A 24,296-nucleotide genomic window follows, 5' to 3' on the forward strand; every position below is an offset into this window, starting at 1 on the left:
GAATATGTTTATGTAAAAGATCTTAGTCTGACTAGTCTTCCTACTGGGAACTAATTAATAAAAGCTTCAACAGAGGGACTTCTACAACTTTCACATAGAAAAATTCAAATTCAAGTACATGGATAATATGCCATTTTTAATATTAAAATGAAAATGTTCCCTAATATAAAAATGACTTAAGCACTGAGCAAATTGCACTCTTTACCTGTTTGTTTTGTTTCAGTTATCTATATATGAACTATTGCAAAGTAATATTTACATTTAGCTTTTTACAGTAAGCTAGTGACAAGTGTGAGTCTAGCTCTCCAGTGTTTCATTTCTACTATATCAGGGGTACTGAATACAATTCTGAAAGGTCCGATCAGTAAAATGTTCTTCAAAGCGTCGTCCGAATCCCATGTTTGTGTGATGACTTAAATCCTTCACATCGCAGCATCCTCCTCTTAAATCACAATCTCATTCTTTCATCAGATCCTTGGTCCCCCCACTTACTGGCATATGACAATTCTCCCTTCACATCACAGTTCCCCCTTCACGGCAGTGTCCTCAGCCCACCTTCACATCACACCCTCCTCCAGTCACAGCAGTGTACTCTGTCCCCCTCTTCATATTACCCCCCACAGTGGTATCCTCTATCCTCCCCTTCACATTAACCCCCCCCCCCCACAGCAATGTCCTCTGTCCCCCTTCACATTACTGCCCCACAGCAGTGTCCTCTGCCCCCTTTACATTGCTGCATCCACAGTGCTGTCCTCTGTCCTCCCTTTCACATTACTGCCCACAGTGATTTCCTCTGTTCCCCTCTTCACATTAACCCCTCACAGCAATTTCCTGTGTCCCCCTTCACATTACTGACCCACAGCAGTGTCCTCTGTCCTCCCTATTACATTACTTCCCCCATAGTGATGTCCCCTTTTCCCCTTCACATTAATGTCCCCTCAAAAATGTCCTCTGCCCTCCCCTTCACATTAACCTCCCACAGCAGTGTTCTCTGTCCCCCCTTCACATTACTGCCCCCACAGTGATGTCCTCTGTCCCCCCTTCACATTACTGCCCCCACAGCTGATGTCCTCTGTCCCATTCTTCACACTAACCCATCACAGCAGTGTTCTCTGTCCCCTTTCACATTACTGCCCCCACAGCGGTATCCTCTGCCCCATCACATCTTAGCCCCCTTTACATGACTGCCCCCACAGTGGTGTTCTCCCTCACGTTACAGCCCCACAACAGTGTCATCTGTTACACTGCACACGCCCTCTCCACATCGTTACCGTCATTGCCATTGTAGCGATCTCCTCTGTCCCTTTACTGTTCTACTTACACAGAGAAGAACAGGAGGCTGTAGTTTTCTGAGCTGCAAGTAGGAGCAGGCTTTTCCCCCAAGCTTTGGCTACTGCCATTCTCAGGAGAGTGAAGAGCATCAGGCTGAGGCTATACAGTTCTGAATGCTGTGGTGGGGGTGGGAGTGGCCGGAGATAATTTTTCTTTTTATCAAGCTGATGATTGGTTGCTAGGACCACCCTGTGTTATAGCAACCATTCACCTGCTGGTTAACTTGAAAAGTTAATTACTGCAGCGCCCACTCGCCATTCAGAAGTGGATAGCCTGCCGCTCTTCATTCTGCTGAAAATGGCAGGACAGCAACTCAGTCTGGATCTGGACCACGGTCCGCCATTTAGTGATGATCATACTATCATACTATATTGGCAAAATGTTGTAAACATCTGACCATCACACCTACCTACACTGTATGGTCAAAAGTACAGTATGTGGACAACCATCTATATTATTGACTGCAGGTATTTCCAGTGAAGGGTATTCTTAATGCTGCAGCATACAAAGGCATTTTAAACATTTGTGGCAAAAGTTTGGATAAAGCCCTTTTCTGTTTCAATATGACTGTTCTCTTGTGCACAAAACAATCTCCATAGAAGCATGGTTTGACTAGTTAAGTGTGGTGGCACAAAACCCTGACTGCACCCCCACTGAAAATTTGTGGGATATATTGAAATGCTGATTGTGAGGTAGGTCTTCTTACAAATGCTCTTTTGGCTGAAAAGGTACACTACAAAATATGAAAAGGCTTCCCAGAAAAGTGGAGGCTGTTATAGCTACAAAGGGGGGTCAACTCTAAAAGCTCCTGGGCGCCCACAAACTTCTGGCCATACAAAGAACCCGCTTTAAAGCTGTGCATTACAAACCTGAAGACAGTATCTCAGTTTATACTTTACACAGACTATTAATTACCTTATCTTGTCACCAGGGTCAAAAGGCTATACTGCACCCTGTGGCCTTCTTTTCCCAAAGTTGAGCCAAGCTGGAAAGAATCATGGTGTGGGTGACAAGCAGCTACTGACAAACATTGGAAGGGAGCCATATCTATTGGAAAGCCTGTCCTATTCTTCACCAAACACAAAAATCTAGACTACCTAAAGACTGCTAAATTTCTGACACCACATCGGGCTAGGTGGGACTTTTTTTTTCTTATTTTATATTACTTATCATCCAAGGTCCAAAAATTGAAAAGTGGATGCTTTATCCTACATGTTCGCTGTCACTTCCTTCTCAGATACCATTCTGTCCTCTCAAAATTTCTTACTGATACGGCCTTTGTCCCTCTGGAAGTTTGCTAAAAAACTTTCCGTAATCATCCATTAGAGGAACACTTTGAAACTCATAAGACACTGGGACTGATTCAATGTCTCCGTTTGGTGGCCTAATTTTAGTCAAGATTGTAAGGACTCAGTGAAATCCTGCAAAAATTGTCTTCAAAATAGGAACAAATCTAAAGCCTGGGGCCTATTAAAGTCTTTGCCCATTCTAAAACATCATTGGTAAATAGTCTCTATGGACTCAATAAACCTCCTCCTTCTAAAGGATATACCACCATTCTGATGGTCATGAATCAACTATCCAAGATGACCTACTTTTTACTCATGGTTGGCACTCCTACAGCCGCAGAAACACGAAGTACCTTCATTAAAGAGGTAGTACATTTACATGGAGTACCCAGGAACATTATATCAGATAGAGAAGTGCAATTTACTTCCAAGTTCTGGAAATCAGTTTGCATGCCATCCTCAAAGTAATCGACAAATGGAGTGTACCAATTTGAAAGTTTTTCATCCATTTTAAGGCATGACTGGGCATCATTGCTATAGCTTGCAGAGTTTGCCTTTAACAACTCGGTCCACTCAACTACAAACCAAGCTCTGTTCTCAGCTGGTTATGGCTTCCATCCTTCCTTCTTGCTGAATGTTATTCCAGAAACAGCATTGCCCGCAGGCCAGGGTGAACTGGCCTTACTGCAGATCAATTTTCAATTACACAAGGAAGTTATGGAGAAAACTCAGGAAGGCAGCAAAAAATACTTTGATAAATTAATGAATATAGTCCTGAAAACTGGACTGGTTCTGGTATCCACAGCCAAGCTTGCATGCCCTTCACATGAAAGTAAAGCAAGGGTATATTGGTGCATTTGAAGTAAAAAAGAGGAAATTAACCCTGTTAATGAATTCATGCTTCCTGATTTATACAAGATATATCCAGTGTTCTTTGTCTCATGACTCAAACCAGCTGTTCTTGATCCCTTCCCTGGAAGGAATGACCCATCCCCTCCATCGATATTGGTGGGGGGAAAAAGTGAAATTTGAAGTGGAATCAAGCTTTAACTAAAGGAAGTGAGGAGACCTGATCCAGTACCTTATCTAGTGGGAAGGGTATGACCCTGAAGAAAACTCTTGGGAACCAGAAGATAACATATGTGCTCCTGAATTACTCTGGGATTTCACCAGCAAGTTTCCAGAAAATAATGTTAAAATGAGTTTGCACGACCACAATCAACTAATAATTGTACTTTTGAAGCTGCAAACACATACGTTTAAACAATAAATATGATCAAGTAATAAGGTGCTGCACTTACTATACCCTTAAATCAAACAAAAAAAAAAAGTCCTGAATGTAGTGCTAATAACCGCACACTTAAAATATAGCGCTGGTAAATGCAATATTAAAGCCAAGAAATGTATGAAAGCCACCACCAGGCAGTTATTAGCACTACATTCAGTCCCTTTAAAGTGTGGATGTTCACACAGTATTCTGGATTTTCTGGATCTATCATTTAAGTTTGTCTACATTTTTTTGATATGCATTTAGTTTTTTTTTAGATTTTAGGGTATAGTATTTTGATAGCATGGCTCCTTATCCCTTGATCAAATTTCCAGAAAAGATGGCCCCAATGGGCATCCGGAGACTGTTGGAATAGGGGCACTGTCAGGATGCTAACTGATATGTATGTGTCAATAAGCAGGCTAAGAATTCCTGCCAGTAATTTATGTAGGCACACGTGTTTGCATGTCAGTCACACACGTCCAATCCCAGAATTGATGCCAAATGCCCTGTTTAACGAAAGGAGCTGTGACTGGTAATCATTGGATAATCTTTAGCTATCTGTGATGCTTGTTCTTGTGCGCCTCGATTTTGTGCTACAGAATTACCTATTACTGACTCAACTTGTACTTGGACTGTGCTCTTCTTGACTCCTGACCTCAGCTTGCTACTAAACCTGACTTCCACTAGATCTCTTACGTAAGGCTTGGCCTTGCTCCTAACCTTTGGATTCAGACCATGTCTCCCATTCTGGTAGCTTATCTGTTTAAGACCTTGGCTCGGTTTGTGGACAATGGTTCTTCTTTCTACTGGTGCACTTCTGCTTTTCAAATTTGCCTCATAGGTCCTGCCCTGCACTATTATGCCAGGGGCATACAGACTGTCGGTTAGGGTTCCTCCTGAGGTATCTCTGATATTTCACATCTACTACCTGGACACAGTCTCTATCAACCATCTTCATGAGTAACTACCCACCATCTGGATCCCTGACACCCATGCTACTTTGTGCCTTGCTCACCTGTCTCCATACTCAGGTGTTTTTAGACCAGAGCCACAAGGGAAGCCCTGTTGTCACTTTGGCCTACAACCAGGTATGTGACACTTGTAAGTATCCATATAAGTAAGCCTATTATAGTTAAACACATAAAGTATGGGCAGTCCCTGTTCATATATGCTGTTTGCTGTCACTCTGCTTCTGGTCAAATAAATGCATTTAGAGTAGTTGATGTTTCCAGTGTGCTACTTGTGTAATATTGTTTCCTTGGAGCATAGACAGGCACTCAGAGTGTCTGCAGAGGAAGCAAGGCTTCTGTCTGGAGTGGTGCTGCTTAGTTTTGCCTAGCTGGGGGGCACTTTAAACCTGGGCATGAACATATTTGCAGCTGCATTGCAGCTTGCCTGACTCTTGGGCTATTTAATTGACAAGCCAGGAGGAAGCTATAATATGATTGACCACATGAGCATCAGGAGTAGCACTCAGCCCCATCTGCCAGATGCAGGAGGACTGTGAATGGCCACATCCACAAAGGCGATAGAGAGTGCAATGCCTGGGAAAGTAGAACAGAATGCAACACAATGGTGGAGGTCACAAGCATCTGAGAGAGAGAAGGGGTGACCTGAGATTGTGGTCTATATCCCACTGTGCTCCCTGCAAAATTACAAAGATAAAACAAAGAAACCCTGCCATCTGCATCTAAGGGAGAGAGGTACCTGCAGCCAGGTAAAGTGCGATCCACATCTCACCCATCCAGGAAAGCATGGTCTACTTCTCATCTGCTTCCAGCCTGCCTGTAGGATCAGCCATCTGAGGACATTCATTAGATGTCAGAATGGTGAGCGGCCTTGTATCAAACATTATCACTTTACCTACACTCTTTGGGGCAACACTGCAAATAGTAGCACTTTTTGGGAACACATAATCCTTTCAAAGTCTGTTATTTGGAACATTCTTGTGTATTATAGATACATTTACTTGAAGGTTGAGATCTTTAGTGTGAAGTTTAAAGGCCCCCCACTGCCAGCAGACTTTGTGCAGATTTTTCTACTAGCCAGTGGTTAGTTAGATCTAGTAGATAAACACAGGACCTCGGTACTTAGCTGTATCTTTCTCACTACATAGTGGAGATTCTTATTGCATTGACTTCTGTTTATTGTCACCTGCAGTGTCATTCTCCACACTCCCAGCTCTCAAATCATTGCCTTTAGTCACTGTCAAACTGTTTTAACTAATACGTTTATGTAGGGGTTATTTCTGCTTCATTGAAGTCTAATTTTAGCTCTATTGGTGTGTCAGTGTATTTGTGGGTCCCGTTACTGGCAGGGTCATCCCTGGAAATGGTAGGAGAACTGAACATTTCCAGCAGCTCCTTTTGGGGGTAATTACTATGCTATGCTGAGTGAATATTCCCTTGGTAGTAGTGGCGGCTCATCCATACAGGTTGCAGGGGCCCTGCCCTCCTAATCCATGCGTCCAGGCCCCTAATCTACATGCAGGGCACTGAAAGCATGGATTCCAATGTTTTTTTTTTTTTAGAAACACAGGATTAAAGACAGAGGCTCTAATAGGCTTCAAAAAAGGGTGGGCTTGGGGTGCAGAGCACTGCTCCCTGAGCCCACTCAATTGTGTGACAATAGCAAATTAATATTGCCAATTGCCAATCAGGAAGTGGGTTCTGAGACCCGAATAGCCAAGAGGAGAAGTGATCGTATTGGCCACTATGGAGGAGGATAAGGAGAAGACACAGAGAAAGCCGCCATGAAAGCAGAGGATGAGGAGAAGATGCTGGGTGAAGCCAACGAGGAGCAAGCGCTGCCCGCAACCTAGATGGGGTAAGTGCAAGGCTGGTGCGACTGACTGACTGACCTAACGACTGCACGTGGGGAGGGGGTTTGTTGGCGGGTGGTTTTGGCACCCCCTTCACCAACAAATGGAGCACTAGCCACTACTGCTTGGTAGAGTAAACATAAACTTTGCTTAGTAAGCATTCACTTTATTGTGTGGACAGTCACTAAACTACCAAATTACCAAATTAAAGCTATAGTGATCCTGGGTCTGATTTACTAAAACATCAAACAACCAAAAAGATGAAGGGAAAAAAAGCGAAGTTTCTTCAGGATTACATGTCTGATTTAAATACAGGCTTACTTCATCACATTTTATACTTTAATAAATGGGCCCAACTGTATGTCATCTCTTTTCACACCACTTCATACTTCAGTAAATCCAGTCTGTGCCCTCTTTCACAGCAAATTACCACCATATGAGATGGTCCTAATTAGGCCTGAAAAGAAAGTCTGGAGTCACACAATAGGGCCAATTTAAAACAGTGAGCAGATACTGCTATTCACTCTTTGTTGAACATTGCAGTATTACTCCACACTGTGGCCTGACATTTACTCTTCACTCCAAAAATGCAGGCCACTGTGTATATCATATGTAGTCACATGGAGTTCTATCTACTATAAAGAAAAGTTAATGGTTAGGGGAGAGACTGGTCACATGAATATGACAGGTAATTGACTGTGCTTTCCCTCTCCTAACTTTTTGTTTCTCTCTATTTATTTGAATAGCACTCTGCTTACTTCATTACTCTGCTGTATGTTTAACTATATATATTATATACAGTATATTACTATTATATTATCAAAACAAATAAATATACAAACATAATCTAGTTTCATCAAATATTTCATTTTGCTCACTTTTAAAGGGCATTGTTATATATTTAGAATAAAAAGATCTTTGACTTTGTATAACCAATGCAACATACCTTTCATTTCTTTTGAGAGTATGCATAGATGTGTGTCTTCTCTATCTACAGCCATCTGAAAAGAATAAATATATTATCTATTGAATTAGCATGCTATATCATTCAAAATCCTAGGTTTAATCCACCCAAAATTGATATTTTAGTTTTTATTAGATGCTTAGCATGAAAAAACATGTATTATATTTTTTGGAGAATCTGTAAGGTTTTTTAGGTCTCTATTAGTTCTGTTGGCTAGGTCTCTGTAGACCTGCAGAATGGCCATTACAAAGCTTTCACACCTTTGAGAATGCAAGGTAAAATGTTTCAAGGTGGATAGAAACATCCAAAACTTCTAGAATAATAGGGACAGAGTCAGGAACTATGACACTATGGGGGTTATTTACTAAAGGAAAATCCACTTTGCACTGAAAGTGCACTTATGAGTAAAGTCGCTGTAGATCCGAGGGGGACATGCAAGGAAAATAGCATTTTAGCGTGCACATGATTGGATGATAAAATCAGCAGAGCTTCCCCTCATTTTAGATCTACCCCTTAGATTTAGAGCGACTGCACTTCCAAGTGCACTTGCAGTGCAAAGTGGATTTGCCTTTCGTAAATAACCCCCTATATCTTGTCCTTGGGCTAAGCAAGACAGCTAAGCAAACTCTGGTCTAAATCAGTGGATCAGGTTCCAACTAAAATATCACTTTAGGGTGGCATGTTAAATATTATCAAAGTTTACCAAAGATTGTAATCATTTTGAATATTACATAATAATATATTCAGTACACTTTGGTTGAGCTGAGGCAGTTGAGTTCAGTATCCTAGACTGGCTGAACTTTTAGAGTGTTACTAAACCCAGGACCCTGCATGTACTATATCTGGTCTCCCACAGTACACAGAACATGGAAATGTTAAAGTTTTAGTAAATATAAACTGCTAAATACCTTCTCTAGTTTTTTTACTTCTATGAGTGTCTGGTTAAAGCTTGTACAGTAGAATGAATTTTCATCACTGTGACTCTGACTGTCCTGAGAGGCTGCAGGACCCCTGACCCTGTGAAAGTCCTGAGAGGCTGCAGGACCCCTGACCCTCTGTCTGGACAGTGCTGATTGACCCTGTGTTGATCACATGCATTCACCCAAGAAAAAAAAAAGAACTATCTAGCAATACGCGCCAAACTGAGCATGTGCAGCTTGCCCCCAAGGCTTTGTTTTATCAGGTTTAGGGGACTGTGGAAAAAGAGGAGGCTCACACAGAAGAAGACAGAATCAAACAGCCTTTTAACACATTGCAGAGAATTAACCCCTTAGGTTCCACAGTGAGTATAACAAGAATGTTTTACTGCATATACATATTGATTTTACTGTTGTGGGTTTGAGTAACACTTTAAGTGAAGTCTACACAATCTCTTACTTATAACAGATGGGATAGGCTACAATTTTAGATTTACTGATCAGCAATACTACAATTAATCTTTAGTTTGCGGGTTGCTAATTGATCAAAAATTGAGAACTGTAGGTGGTACAGATTCTAGCAATCAGGAGTAGCATAAATATAGTGGGAAGGGTTATTATAAAGATAAATAAACAGGGTTCAGTGTATAAATATATAGAAGTATATTAATGGCCATGCATGTTGCTTTATTATATATAACAATACTCTGTGTGCTACTTTGCAATCATTGTGATTTTTGTGGTATATAATACAATGTGTTTTGTTCCAAACATTGTCAAAAAGTATAACTACACACAAAATAATTTTTTTAATGCATTTCATATAAAGGTTATAAAATAACTCAAATTATTAAAATATTTTATGTTACTTTAAAAGCCAGAAAACACAGGATCTACAAGCACACGTCACACATGTTTTTTAAGATGGTCTTTTGTTTTTATTTAATGCTTTGTGCTAGTAAGTTGTGAGCACACTGAAGATGAACAACTGAGTGTCCTCTTTGTGGAAGCAATTGTAATGTGAAACATTATCTATTCTGTGCTGCTGAGTTGTGATTGAAGGCACTGACCTGCCATAGACTTATAATAGGGGAGCAGGTGTGGCAATGATGGACTTTAATTTCCTTTAATAAACCTTTTATGTGCCACACTTTTACTGCCATTCAACGCTCTCCAAGGTCCTACACATAATAGGTTCATTACTTTTGATTACTATAGTCTATTGAGATAAACAACTCTAGAATGCTGTATATATTATGCACAGATATACTATTTATCTATTGTGTTTTTTATGGCAGGCAACTCCACAGACAAAATTAAAAGCAGTCTGTGCTTCAATTCAGGAAAGAATTACTACTCGATCAAGCCTAAGTAAATGCCAAGAAATGATTTTATTTAAATATCTGCTTGTTTCATTGTTCTTCTATACACCTTTTATGGACACACAATACCCTTAATTGTTTTGTATTTCTTGAAGTTTATCCATTGGTACACTTATTTTTGCAAACGACCTGCAGTTATGGACACATTTAAAAGAATGGCCATAAAGCATCTGAAATGCCATGTAACCCTGTTTAATCATAATTTCTTTTTCAAAGAATTTACAACGTACTGCTCTTTTTTCAATGCTTTTAATAAAGCTTTGTATTCATTTGTCAAGCTTTTATTTAGCTTCCAAGAAACCACTGATCAAATGAATTGTAAATTTGTACATGTAGGTTTATATATATTTTTTTTTTTTGCAAAATTATTTATTCTTCCATTGTCCTCTGTATGATCAAAACATTTACCTTCAGATTATATAGACCCCCAATCCCACCCCCACAAGCTTACACTCTAATATCTGTGCCATAAACATGCACGGTGGAATCAGACTGAATAAAAGTTAATTACTTAACAGTATGTTCCTGGACTGAATGAGGAAACCTCCACAGGCATTAAGAGAACATAAAAAATCCATGCTAAAGAATTGGCCTTCCAAAACTTGGGAAGTAATACATTATTCATTATTTGAAAGTGATGTACCTTTTTTAGCAAAAACGTACATTTTCTGCAGTGTTGGTTTTTAGTGCACAGGAACCTGGTACAGAAGAGGTGGGTATGCAAATAAGTTTAAAGTATGTTCCTGGACTGAATGAGGAAACCTCCACAGGCATTGAGAACATAAAAAAATCCATGCTAAAGAATTGGCCTTCCAAAACTTGAGAAGTAATACATTATTCATTATTTGAAAATGATGTACCTTTTTTTAGCAAAAAACTTTAAAATTTTCTGCAGTATTGGTTTTTAGTGCATAGGAACCTGGTACAGAAGAGGTGGGTATGCAAATAAGTTTAAAGATATTTTATCACTTTGTCCAGTTTACTCTATGGAGTGTAGTGTTTTACTCTACGGTGGGTGGTATGTAGCACAGAAGGAGCTGTTTGGTAAATTGGGCTCTGTTTTGTGCCTCGACTCCAAGAACAACCTCAGCTCCTCTGACACACCTGATTTATAAATTACATTAAGCACTTATAACAACACAAGTATAGATACCTTTAACTTGGCTGTGAATTAGTACTAGGAAATAGATACAAGTTTGCCCATAAATGAGCAAAGAGTACGTAGATGCAGACACAATCAGCTAGACAATATGATCACTATGTCAAAGTAAGTCCGAATTGAGACTTGTACTACTAGACTGGAATTAACTCATAAAAAAGTGAAGTCGAAAATAAATGGTGCATATAAAAATTTAACTGCAGTGGGGATGGGAATACTACAACCGGTTTATAATTCACTGTAAGAGAATGGCTAGAGTCTAGCGAAATGTCCCCTGAGAGGTACCTCTTAAACTAAGCAATGGGAAAGGGTCTCTGTGTAGCAACTGTAAAGGGGCAGCATTTAGTCCTAACTCCTCTACCGGATAGTGTTGGAGCCCAGTGGTACCATTGGTGCACATGAGAATAGTTCCAGTCTAACCTGCAGACAGCAATAAGGCTACTAGGTGACTGTGAAGTCAATTTCTAAAGTGCTCAGTCTCTCTAGTAAGAAACAGGTTATGGCCACAAGGCCCTCTCACCAGACCAAGTGACACATCAGCAGTGGTCCCATTGGTTAGATGTCCAATTACTCTGGGTTGCCTTGGGTAACTCCAGTTCTCAGCACAGCATGGGCTATATCCTGGTGGTAGCTCAGTCCCTCGGCACTCAGATCACAGCTCTGTACTCTCTGGTTTCTCTACACAGCAATTGCTTTCCAGTGGCTCAATCTTTCTTTCTCTGTCCTCTGCCTGAGGCACACGACACAGAGCCTTAGCTCTTTGCCCAGTTTCCTCTGCCTGCTATGTTCCCTCAGTGAATTTGCCCAGGAAAATACTGTGTTCCCCTCCTTTGTATCCAAGGCTCCCTGGCGGTGTAATTTGCAGCCTCCTTCCCTTATAATGTATGTTGCGTCTTGGGGACGACATGTCCCATGATCGATTGCAGCTTCTGTGTCCTCCTGCCTTCTCACTGTTGCTGCTAAGATGGGGGAAGGAGAAAGAGCAAGCATACAGAGCCCATGCTCTACAGCCACTTATGGCTGGCGATAAGCCGGGGATCCCACAACCCACTATAAAATGTTCAGTGGTGGTGGTAGCAAATGAGCAGACCCTCCTCCAGCAGCCAGCCAAGCACTCGATTACAGGAGGATTAGGGCCTGTCCACACTGTTATGGTGTGTTATGCTGCAAATAAAGTATATTGCTTTAACAGTCTTTTCTTTTTAATGTGCTGCCTAACACACCATAACACACCAAAAATGTGCATGTACCATTTCTGGCAGCGCACCCATACTCTTATTAGTGCATCTATCTACAAGGTGCGTTAGAGTGGCATTCAGAATGAATGTAACCACGTTGCACCAATACATATAACTTACAATAGTGTGAATAAGCCTTTAGCATTTCAGCTAAGTTTACAAAAGGTAGTTAAACATGAGAAAGGTTAGTGCAAAAATTAGCAATAAAGATATAGTAAGTAGATGGTTATTGCTATAGTTGTGGTTATAGGGAGGGTTAGTGTAAAGGTTAGTGTTATGGACAGGGTAAGTGTTTCAGAGAGGGTTAGTGTTATATTTAAGGTTATAAGGAGGGTACGTTTTATTGTTGGAGTTATAGGTAGGGATAGGGTAAAGGTTAGATTTACAGAGAAGGTTAGTGCTATGGCTAAAATTTAAAAGAGGTTTAGTTCTGGGGATAGAGGGTAGGCTAGTGTTAAAGGTTATAGAGAGGGTTTGTGTAAAAGTTAGTGTTACAGGGAGCGTTAGTGTCATGGTTGCGGTTATGGAGAGGGTTAGTGTAATGCCGCGTACACACGACCGGACATTTTGACGGACTTGGTCCGGCGGACAATCCGCCGGACTTTGCAGCTGAAGTCCGCCGGACTTTCAAACTTGGCCACACGCGATCACTCCAAAAGTCCAATGGATTCGAACGTGATGACGTAGAATAAGGAAGTTCATAGCCAGTAGCCAATAGCTGCCCTAGCGTCAGTTTTAGCCTGTCGGACTAGCACACAGATGACCGTATTTTTCGACCGGACTGGAGTCCATCGGAAAGATTTGAAGCACATTTTATTTCTAGGTTCGCCAGACTTTTGGGAAGAAAAAGTCCACTGGAGCAAGTCCGTTGAAAAGTCCGGTCGTGTGTACGCGGCATAAAAGTTTGTGCTATAAACAGGGTAAGTGTTAGGGATACAGAGAGGGTAAGTAATATAGTTGGGGTTAAAGGAAATCTTAGTGCAGGGGTTACAGGGAAAGTTAGTGTTATGTCTATAAGGAGGATTCATGTGAATAATAGGTTAGAGTTGCAGGGAAATTTAGTTTGAGGAATAGTGTGAGAGGGATATGGAATAGGTCATTGTTTCCTGCAATAGGAGCTCTTTGTTTCTCTGAGATCTGCTTTTTTTTTTATATTTTCCTTGCACCTGATTGGGGGTATTCTTTACCATGTTAAGCTTCACTAAATTTACTAAGCTCTGACAAAAATGAGTGCAAGAGCCATATGCAAGGAGGCTGCAGCGCCATCAATAAGCCAATCTTAAATCTGATCCACTACATTATATAACACTAAGGTTTAAACAGCATAGACTTTGTAATGTATTTTACCACACATTTCCTGGATAGAATATTACAGGCATACACCACTTTTAAGTACCAAATGGGGTTTATTTAATAAAGATGGAAAGTACAAAATCAGGCTCACTACTGCATAGAAACCAATGAGTTTCTAACCCCAGCTTGTTCAATTAAGCTTTGGTAATAAAACCTGGAAGCTCTTTGGTTTCTATGCAGAAGTGAGCCTGATTTTACACTTTCCAGCTTTAGTAAATAAACCCCATTGTGTACTTAAAAGTGGGGTATGCCTGTAGTTCATAAGCTGATTTTACATTTGCCTAGACCTCATCAAATGGACCTTTACTAAGGATTTACTCATATCATTGTGAATTTCAATATTCCCTAATGGAAAAGGGCTGCTAATATTTATTTATAATAATAATATTAGCTAGTAAGTGAAAAACATTTCATACTGTTCACGTGCCAGAAGGCTCATGTAATATTTAATACATGTAATGCTCATAATTAATGCCCTAGCTATTATTTAAACACCATAGAGAGCAAGAGTAGGACATATCCTACCATGTATTCCTCATAAACAGTTCACTAACTCTTTGACGTTCTTTAAAAAAAACAACACTGCTACATCTTTATCATGACATTATTTGAATAACCATATGAAACGGATTTTAGCAAATGATTTCTAGGTAGTAGGAAAACAAATAGGTTCCATCTGTTGAGGAAATTAGACTTTAACTTCAAAGGGTTTTTGACAAGACATTTTAACCAGATTCTTAATATTTCAACTGTATTTCAATGCACACACAACAGTGAATGGATGGGCCATAGGCAGCTTATGTGGACATTGTCTCCAAAGCCATTTACGCTGCACAGCTTCCAAGCAACTTTACACAACTGGCAGAGCCGAATGTAAAACAAAACCATATGTTTATGTTCTTTTGCCAAATGACTTTAGCAAATAATTCTATTATTCCCCCAGGTAACAAACACGTGCCAAGTATTTCTATTAGAGTGTATCACGAAGGCATCGCAGGGCAGAGAAACAAACATGTCAATGGGGAGCCAAAGATAAGCAGAGTTCAGAGACAGAAGCACCAAAATATACATACATCGCGTCGTAAAGAAACAATATATCATTTTGTTAAAACAATAATATATTCTAAGACCTTGGGCTGAAAGTCAGTCACTTCTTTCCTATTTTACAGTATTTATTGTACACTTACATACAGTATATTGGTGGTTTAGTACACACTTAATGGTCTCCCAACAGCTCAAATTAGTAAAAATTTTTATGGAATTTCCATCACTGGAGTCTGTGACTGTAGCATCCCAAGCATCATCCCTCTGCCAACATCATCTCTTTTGCGTATAACATTTACTTGATTTATAATAAGGGTGGAAAAGGCATGTTAACCACTTAAGCCCCATAAGGATTTACCCCCCCCCCCCCCTTCATGAGCAAGCCATTTTTTGCAATACGGCACTCCGTTACTTTAACTGACAATTGCGTAGTCGTGCGACATGGTACTCAAACAAAATTGATGTCCTTTTTTTTCCCACGAATAGAGATTTATTTTGATGATATTTGCTTACCTTTGCGGTTTTTATTTTTTGCGCTATAAACAAAAAAAGCAACAATTTTGAAAAAAAATATATTTTTTACTTTCTGCTATAAAAAATCAATAAAAAATATGTAAAAAAAAATTAATTTCTGCATAAGTTTAGGCCAATTTGTACTCTGCTACATATTTTTAGTAAAAAAAAATCCCAATTAGCATATATTGATTGGTTTGTGCAAAAGTTATTGCATCTACAAACTATGTTATAGATTTAGGGACTTTTTTTTTTTACTAGTAATGGTGGTGATCAGTGATTTTTAGCAGGACTGCAACATTACGATGAACAAATTGAACACTGTGCCACTTTTTTGGGACCAGTGACAGCAATACAGTGATCAGTGCAAAAACAAAATGCACTGTCACAGTATAAATGACACTGGCAGCGAAGGGGTTAACATCAAGGGCAATCAAAGGGTTAAATGTGTTCCCTGGGAGTGTTTTCTAAATGTATGGGGGATGCTGACACTAGACTCACTGGAATCACAGATATCTCTCTTTGTCTGTGACAGAACGATGGTCTGCCTTGTTTCCATAGGCAGGCCGTTGTTCTGTCATTCCCGAGAACGATCACTGGTGGCTGATGGTTGGCTCTCACTGTGTCCAATCACAGCAGGTACATTTTTTCGCACAGCCAGGCTGACCTGCTACATGTGTGTTAGGCAGTGCGGAACTGGTTAAAGCAGAGCTCCAGACAAAAAATACAAGATAATAATGAATAGCCTGTTAATACATGAAATAATAAAACCAATTTTTGGTGCAATATTCATCTTCAAGTCAGGATTTCCCCAACACTATTTTTTCTACCCCTAGACATCCTCAGTTTGATGACCCACATCCTTCTACCCCCTTCCTTTAAGCACAAGTTGTCCTGGACCCAACCCAGCCTGTGACTGGACAGTGAAATGAGGATCATCAATGAGCTCCTTTATTTGTCACTGTGCTTTCTTTTCCAATCAGTATGGTCCTTGTCAGCACATGAACTGATTGGCTACTTGCACTGCTTCTTCTCCAACTCCAAGTCTGCTATACAGAGACTGCAGTATGTTGATGCCAGGTCAAACATTCGTACTTTGTATTTAATAATAAACTGTATTAATGATTACAGAGCTGCAATAATTTGTGTATTTATATTTGTCCAACTTTAACTATACAGAGAAAAGATACCTTTAACCTCCGACCCCTATAAACCCAAGCACACCATACTGTGCCTAATGGTAAATTGAGCCTAGTTATTATAAAAATAATAAAAGTAATTATAAAAATAAAATAAACAAATGAAAAAAGAAAAGAAATGGAACATAATTACCATACTGTATATAGTAAGTTGAGTGCTGAGAACCCAGAGCTTAACCACATCCCACCCACCCACAGTAGTTTTATTGCAGGCGAGCTGCAGCTACAGCTACACATATGTAAAAAAAAAAAAAAGAAAAAGAAAAATAAATGTTAAAAAATAAAAACATTTTTTAAAAGTTTTTTTTCAAAAAAGGAATAAGAAGTTATTATTATTATTATTATTATTATTAACATACTGTCACCAGTCAGTTTTGTACTGTCATGGCATTTTAAAGGCCTCAAGAAATGAGAGGCAGTACATCAGGATTGATAACTTTTCAAATCTATATTCCACAGCTTGTAGTCACCATAAAATTCACAAAAACCAATTAATATACAAATATTGGGATTTTTTTTTACCTAAGACATGTAGCAGAATACATTCGCATACCATTAGCATTAGCAGTATTCAAATACATTTTGGCCTAAATTTATGAAGACTATGGATTTTAATGGGGATGTTATATAACAGAAATTAGTAGAAAATATTGTTGTTTTTTTCAAAATTTTCAAATTGTTTTAATTTATATAGCAATAAATAAAAAAAAACCCAGTCGAGATCAAAAAAACCTTCTGGAGTTCAAGTGGTTCAATTTCCAACAGACTTGGGATATTTGGGAGGTTTATGCTTGTTTGTATGTATACAGCTATTTCTATGTCTAGCTAGCTAGCAATGGTACATAAATTATTTGTGTAAAGGAGAAAGTTTTTTTTATACTAAGTGTATTTACTCTTAAGCAAATAGGGAAGAACAGAAACCAATCTGCTTCCAGGTTTTCTTGTCAAAGCTTAATTAAACAAGCTGAAGTTAGAAGTTGATTGGCTACCATGCACAGCTGCACCCAATTTTGCACTCCCCACCCTATAGTGGCTATACATGGGTTGAATTCAATTTTTTTTTTGAAAATCATAATTAAGAATTTTTGTTCAAATTTCACACCATTAGTGGGCCGCAGCAATGGCCGACTTTCATACAGCCATTAAATTTGAGTGATTGGGCATGTTGGATTTTTTTTTAAATCAAACACATTTCTAATTAATGATTTGAGCATCATGCAAGAAATATAATCAAAAAAGAAATGTGCGTGAGCTGTGACCTGGAAAGAAAAGAAGATTCCCAGCCACGAAAATTATTTTCTGTAGCAACATAGGATGAAATTGAAGGCTTGGTTGGTCAAATTTATAGACATCTCCACCCTCAATGCAACTGTGCTTCCTCCCTGCCACTGCACCTGTCAGACACCTGACACCTGCACCAGTCAGACAGCACAACAGCAGGGAGTTTTGTACATTGATGGGCAGAGCCAAGTAGGGAATCACAGAAATAGTTCCTCATCAGGTCCACTCCCCTTGTGATTGAAAGTAACCAGTGGGTGGATTCTTAGCCAATAGACAGCCTGCTGTTGGCTATAGAATCTGTCCCTTGCTTGCTACCAGTTAAATGGTGGGAGAGGACCTGAGAAGGAAACCTGTGTCTCAGCTTCACTATCTGGCTCTGTCCATCACTGGCTGTGAAGCTGGCAGCATCCTAAACATCCAGTGATGGGGAGAAAAGAGTGGTGGCAACTATGCCACTCTGCTGCACTGCATTTAAAGGACTGGTACTTGCCTTTCTCTGCATGCCAAGTTAAAGTAGGTCTTACCTCCAGTTTAGTTATCTATGAATTGGAAGTAACTGTTTTTGAATTTTGTGTATTAATTATTATTAGGATCTACCTGCATCTGCCGCACGCATCAGTAAAGTAACCAATCTAATCTCATGTAGGCCTTTTTAAAGGGACATAGTACCAGAAAACCATTGGTAGGGCTTTATTGAATTCCCCTGAAAGTATCTTGGATAGTCAAGAGTGCTAATCTCACACTAGGAAACTAAATTATTCAAACGATCCAAGCTTTACTGCCTGAAACAAATATCCTATAACACAGCAAAAAATGTATTATAGGATATCTTCTCAATTTCTCCAGTACACAGACTTATCATTACAAGGCCAGTCAATTTTAGTGTGACTGTTACAATTTATGTATTTGAAAATGAATAATTAGGTTTGATAGAAATCTATTCAGCTACTATACTCAGTAATGTATGAATAGATTTTTCATAAGAGTTTGCCACATGTACCAGTATATAGATTTCACTTTTCTTTCCTTTAAATAACCTGTGAATATCTTTTATGAGAAAAAAGACCATATAGCAGTAGACTAGAACAAAAAAAAAAGGTTTGTAAAACTCAAATAAGCCTTGGTATGTATTATAAAACATGCTTACAGTAGACGTTTGAGGAACCTATTATTTATATTGAAACAATTTAGTATTTTTTGGTAGTTCTACACAAGTGGTCACGATGGTCACTCTCCAGCTGTAAAATAGTTTCTTTCTGTCTATCCAGCCAGCCAGCACTTTGCTCCAATGCCCCCCTACAGTCTGACTGATTAAACGAAAGGCTGAGACTCACATTCTCTGTGGGTGTAGTTATTTCTCTAGGGAGTCTCAACTCAGCCTCCTGACATGTGTCTGACCTCTGTCTGGCCTTTTATGTATCGTTTAATCACTTTCCCCCACACACCTTCTCTATATACGAGACGGCATATATAGTATGAAGCTGTGATACTTACACCTGTTCTGCCACTTTTTGCCATAAAAAAAAAAAACACTCTAAATACCTGTTTGATATGCAACCTTAGCTGATGGGAATTTGATAAAAAAAAAAGGATTGGACACAGCACCACCTAAAATATATATATTTTTAACAATTATTTTTTACATATGGATTTGACTAAAAGTTTGACACTTGCTTTCAGATTTTCTAAAGGCATATAAAAGTTCATATAAAAGTAGAGAACAAATATCCCGTTCTCAGCTTGCTTTGGGCATTATTAGGAGATGCGTGTTTGGAGGTTGGGTAGCGATACTAAGCCTAGAAATTAACATTGTTTTTCCCAGTCATTATGTACTGTTGAACACCCAACATGAGGACCATGTAGCTGTTTACCAATTTTATTCAATTATTTTTACTTTTATGAAAGCTAATTTATACTAACTTCCTGATGAGGGTAACTTTCTCTCGAGTAATCCTTGACAAGACTTTATTTTATGTTAGTATCCCCAAGCTGTGCATTAATTAAAAATCCCACATAGGTTAGGCAACTTCAGTCATTTTATATTTGACCCATTTTTTAAAGATTAAAAGCTTCAGATTATTAATCAGAGTTTACTTTTTACAGAAAGAAATAACTTTTGAAACTATCAGGGCATGTTTTCATGCTTGTTGGTCACCTTGTATATATATATGTCACACAAACAATAATGTGTGTGTGTGTGTGTGTGTGTGTGTGTGTGTGTGTGTATATATATATATATATATATATATATATATATATATATATATATATATATATATATATTGATGTAATGTGAGGCATTGCCTGGCAGGGTTGTGGACAGTGTATTTGTGTCACCTAGGTTTCTCACCTGCATATGGTGAGGGGCTCCAGGTATTGTGCCTTTTTTATGGAAAACAATATCAGATCTTAAAAGGATGCCAAAGAGTATCCTAAACATAATAGTGAAGTCCTACTCAGGGTTACTATGGCTGTTTGGGCACAGCATGTGTTTTCATGGAAATATGGTTCTTGGATACTAGCAGGGACCCAGATGTTTGATTTGTTCCACCTTACAAACATGTGGTTGCAACCAAAGGTAGAGCAACATACTGCTACTGAGAAGTATCTAAAGGATCTGCCTATTAAAAGTCAGTAATCTGAAAACAGGAACATTTCAACCTCAGGCAAAAATCTTTCTTTTTATGGAAGGAGTCAAAAAGCTCTTATATAGGATAATGAGACACCTGTGGGTGACAGATACAGTATGAATGGCCTCTTATCACCATGTCTCTAAAAGAGACATGGCATGTTATGTGATTGTGGTGCTAAGGAATGGGATGTGTGGCTGCCAGTTGCCCCATAATATATGATGATATACAATGTCATTTGGGGAGGTATATGCCACTATTTGCCAAGATTAGTTATTTTAGCATACTTAGAAACTGAGAATGGAGGCAAATACTGTATGTTCTATTACCATATATACCTGGGGAAGGCATTGTTAGACACTGGGAGCCTTGTCACCTTGGTCAATGCCAATCTGGTAGTCATGGACAAAGCAAAACCTTTCTCAGACCTTATGGAAATACTCTGTATAAATGGTGATGCCAAAGACTATCCTACTCTGGTGTTCACTGAGCAGACACCTAGTGGAACTGTAAAGCATATGAGCATAGGAGTGGTTAAGAACTTGTTACACAGTATAAAATAGGGCTGTAATTTTCCACTGTTTTGGAAACTCTGGGTTAAAAAAACAGGTAGTCAGTTCTGAAAATGATCTTACTTTTTTGCCTAAGCCTGAGTGTGATATTGGTAACCCTATGCCAGTGTAACCTGGAAGTCGGTGGAAAAAGCCTCAGTGTCAGACCTAATAGATATGGTGACCAGAAAAGATTTTGGAATCACACAAATGGGGGGATAACACATGGAAAATGTAAAGGTGATAAATAGGGTATCCCAAGAACCAGAAATCACCCTTGTTTATTTCCATTTTTAAGTATCCCTTGACTTATTGTACCGTATAAAGAAAATATGGGAGAAAGTTGTGGAAAACCTAATGGTTCCTCAGACTCACACAAGCAAGGTTTTGGAACTGTGTTAGGTGGTCATTTAGCGGTAGAAAGAAAGAGTTGAGCAGAGGTTTTCCTGGCTTAGTATTTAAAACTAAATAAATGCACCACATCCAATCCACATTTTCCAAGTATCCTAGTACCCTTTTGAGAGGGCTGCTATGGATTTGGCTGGGTCATTTCACTGCCAATGTCTGTAAGGAGGCATCATCACATATTGGTAGTCCTTGACTATGTCAACCAGTATCCAGAAGCAAATCTCCAAAAAATGATGGAAGGATGGCAAACCCTTCCAGTAAGTTACCAGTAAGTTATCCATAGAGTTGTTCACGCTTGAACTTTTGTACAATAGATGTCCCCAGGCACGCCTTTTTTTTTAAACATGTGGACAAGAGGTAACACCTCAAAAAGTATAATTTAACATATTGCTTACATGCAGAATAAAATAACAACACCAATTCTCATAGTTTGTGAACATATGAATCAAGACCAAGAAGCTCAGAGCAGAGTTTATAACCTCTCTACTAAAATCAAAACCTTTAAAGAATGAGTTGCTGGCAAAGTGGAAGGGCCCCTTTGAGATCAGAAAGAAAATAAGTGATGTCAACTACCAGGTATACTAGCCCAGAAAGAGAAAGCCCCTCCAAATGTACCATGTTAAACTAATAAAACTCAGGATTGAGAGGTTTTCCCAGTAGAAAGCGACCCCAAAGTGTCACCTGAAAAAGATTTGCCAGAGTCTAGTACATCAGAGACCCTGTCTGCTACTCAGATTCAGGAGGTGAAAAAAATTCTTGCAGAAAAAGTGAGTTTTTTTTCAGAATTCAGAATTAATTTTTGGGGGGAAAAAAGTCAGTTGGAGCCCACACACGGGCGGATTGTCCGGCGGACCAGAGTCTGATCGTGTGTACGTAGCATAACCTTCACATGGTGAGGGGCTCTAAGACTTGTGTCTGTCATGCAGAAAACAAACATTTTGTTTTCTCATATCTTAATAACTTCTGTTCTGGGTTCTGGAGCATGGAAACTTTGTAGAATTTTAGGGGATAAAGCCTCTATCTATAGGTCCACATCTTACCTGCTAGTCAGAGATTACTAATTACTATTAGTCTCAGCTGTGCACTGGACTTTTTTTTATGTGAGCTGACTGAGGATCAAGGGCTTTCTTGTGTGAGAGCTTGATGATGGGTGAAATAGCTGACAGCTGACAGAATGCTAAAAACAGTGTTTTGCTGTCTGCGTGTTTTTAGGGAACCCATTGGAGCCCTTTCACACAGGCTTTCCGATCAGGTCCACCTGTCAGTTTTTCAGACAGACCTGATCAGATGCTTCATTCACCCCTATTGGGTAGTGGTGACATGTCCACTGACACCCACTGCTTTCCGATCCAATCCTGTCTGGCAAATCCAGATGGATGGTGACCCTATTTTCCATCTGTCTGGAGGATCGGATGGGATCGGATGAAAACGGATAGGCAGTACATTTTTATTGGATCTCCCCATAGAGGACAGCGGGACTCTGACAGGTCCATCTCAACACAGAGCAGAGACGGACCTGTCATCTGCCTATTTAGTGGGGATCAGCAGATGGATCCCCCACTGAGCAAGGTCTGTCAAAGGGACAAGCCCGTGTGAAAGGACCCTAAGGGAGAACTTTATTAGTTAAGAATTGACATAGAATTACTTAATGACTTGGATGAACAGATTTTTTTTTGTTTTATGTTATGGACTTGCTGTCCAAAACCCTCATGCAATGAACTGTATTTATTTACTACTTTACTGAATAAAAATTCAGGACCAGCCTGTCTGGACTCTTCCCAGGGTGTCCCATTCTTGTGCATGGTTACCACTGCCACTACCAGTTGAGCCTTTTCCCTTTACTATGCATGTGTGTGTGTGTGTGTGTGTGTGTTTTAATGACAATATTCCCATCACACACATTCCTGGTTTAATAGAGTGGGTGCTGCAGCAACATCCAGCTGGAGACTGAAAACTTTAGAGATACATATTTGTACATGTATCTTCAATGCACATACTATATTTCACACATGCCTGACAAAGCAGTGCTGCACGGTCTCAAAATGTTGCACTCCTCCACTGTGAAATAATCATTTTGAATACAATTTTTGTATGTTATTTGAAGATCCATGGTGTGCTGGCAAATAAGTACATTGATATGCGTGTATTCTGGTGCTTTTGCAGCCAGTGCTGTTGAGGGGTAGGGCTGCCACTGGCACACACTATCTGGCCCTTCAACCATAAGGGCATTAGCCTGTATGCCTATTTTGTGGAGGAACTACAAATTTTCAATAGAAAGAAAAAAACTCTTCCGGTACCAAATGCAAGCTATTACCATTTATTTTAAACCCATTAATAAAAAAAAATTGTACATTTTTAAATGGTATGAGTCATTTTCCCTTGTGTTTTGCATGTTTAAGAATGTAATAAAGAAAAAAGTTACCTCACATAAATAATATGTTCTCATATAACAATACCTTAACAAACATTACTATATAAGGTCTAAGTTTTTTCTCCTTTCAGATTATTTAATCGGTATCTATACCTGCCTAGATAACTTGATTGAAATAATGACTTGATGTTATCTTATGTAACCATGATATTACTGCTAAATTGAAACTTGGTTTCCTCCAGTGTATAAAAATTTGATCTGTGCTGTTTAAGTGAAATGTAGAAAATGTTAAAAAGTATGTTAAAAAAAAAAAAAGATTTGGTGTATTCAAGAAAAATCATAATTTTAACACTTGCAATTTCATAGAGCCAACACTAGGATAATTTTCAGTAGGTCGATGTACAGTGTATAGGGAACTAGTAAAAGGGGCCATTTACCCCGTTTCTTGCTCACATGTGGAGTGGGTACTTAGGATCCAATAGAGATTCTGCTTTTTTTTTTTACAAGCAGAGGACTGCCTACCGCCATGTAATGTAGTATATCTTGTAAGGAAGCAGCATACCAATTTATTAGG

The 24,296-nt window shown here is 39.2% G+C and overlaps 1 protein-coding gene across 7 annotated transcripts in view; it reads right to left on the reverse strand.

The window, feature by feature from the left end:
- ST18 (ST18 C2H2C-type zinc finger transcription factor) overlaps nucleotides 1-24,296 on the reverse strand; it is a 322,431-nt gene that overhangs the window by 168,774 nt on the left and 129,361 nt on the right. For all 7 annotated transcript variants that reach the window (XR_013277656.1, XM_077492678.1, XM_077492680.1 and 4 more), the window contains exon 2: nucleotides 7,659-7,713. Coding sequence is in view for 6 of the 7 variants with exons in the window: in XM_077492678.1 (XP_077348804.1) it covers nucleotides 7,659-7,713 (55 nt within the window). In the remaining variant the exon portion in view is untranslated. The remainder of the gene's footprint in view (nucleotides 1-7,658; nucleotides 7,714-24,296) is intronic.

This window comes from Lithobates pipiens, unplaced genomic scaffold (assembly GCF_037356315.1).
Source record: "Lithobates pipiens isolate NorthernLeopardFrog02 unplaced genomic scaffold, aLitPip1_a1.2 Scaffold_19, whole genome shotgun sequence".
NCBI lineage: Eukaryota > Metazoa > Chordata > Amphibia > Anura > Ranidae > Lithobates > Lithobates pipiens.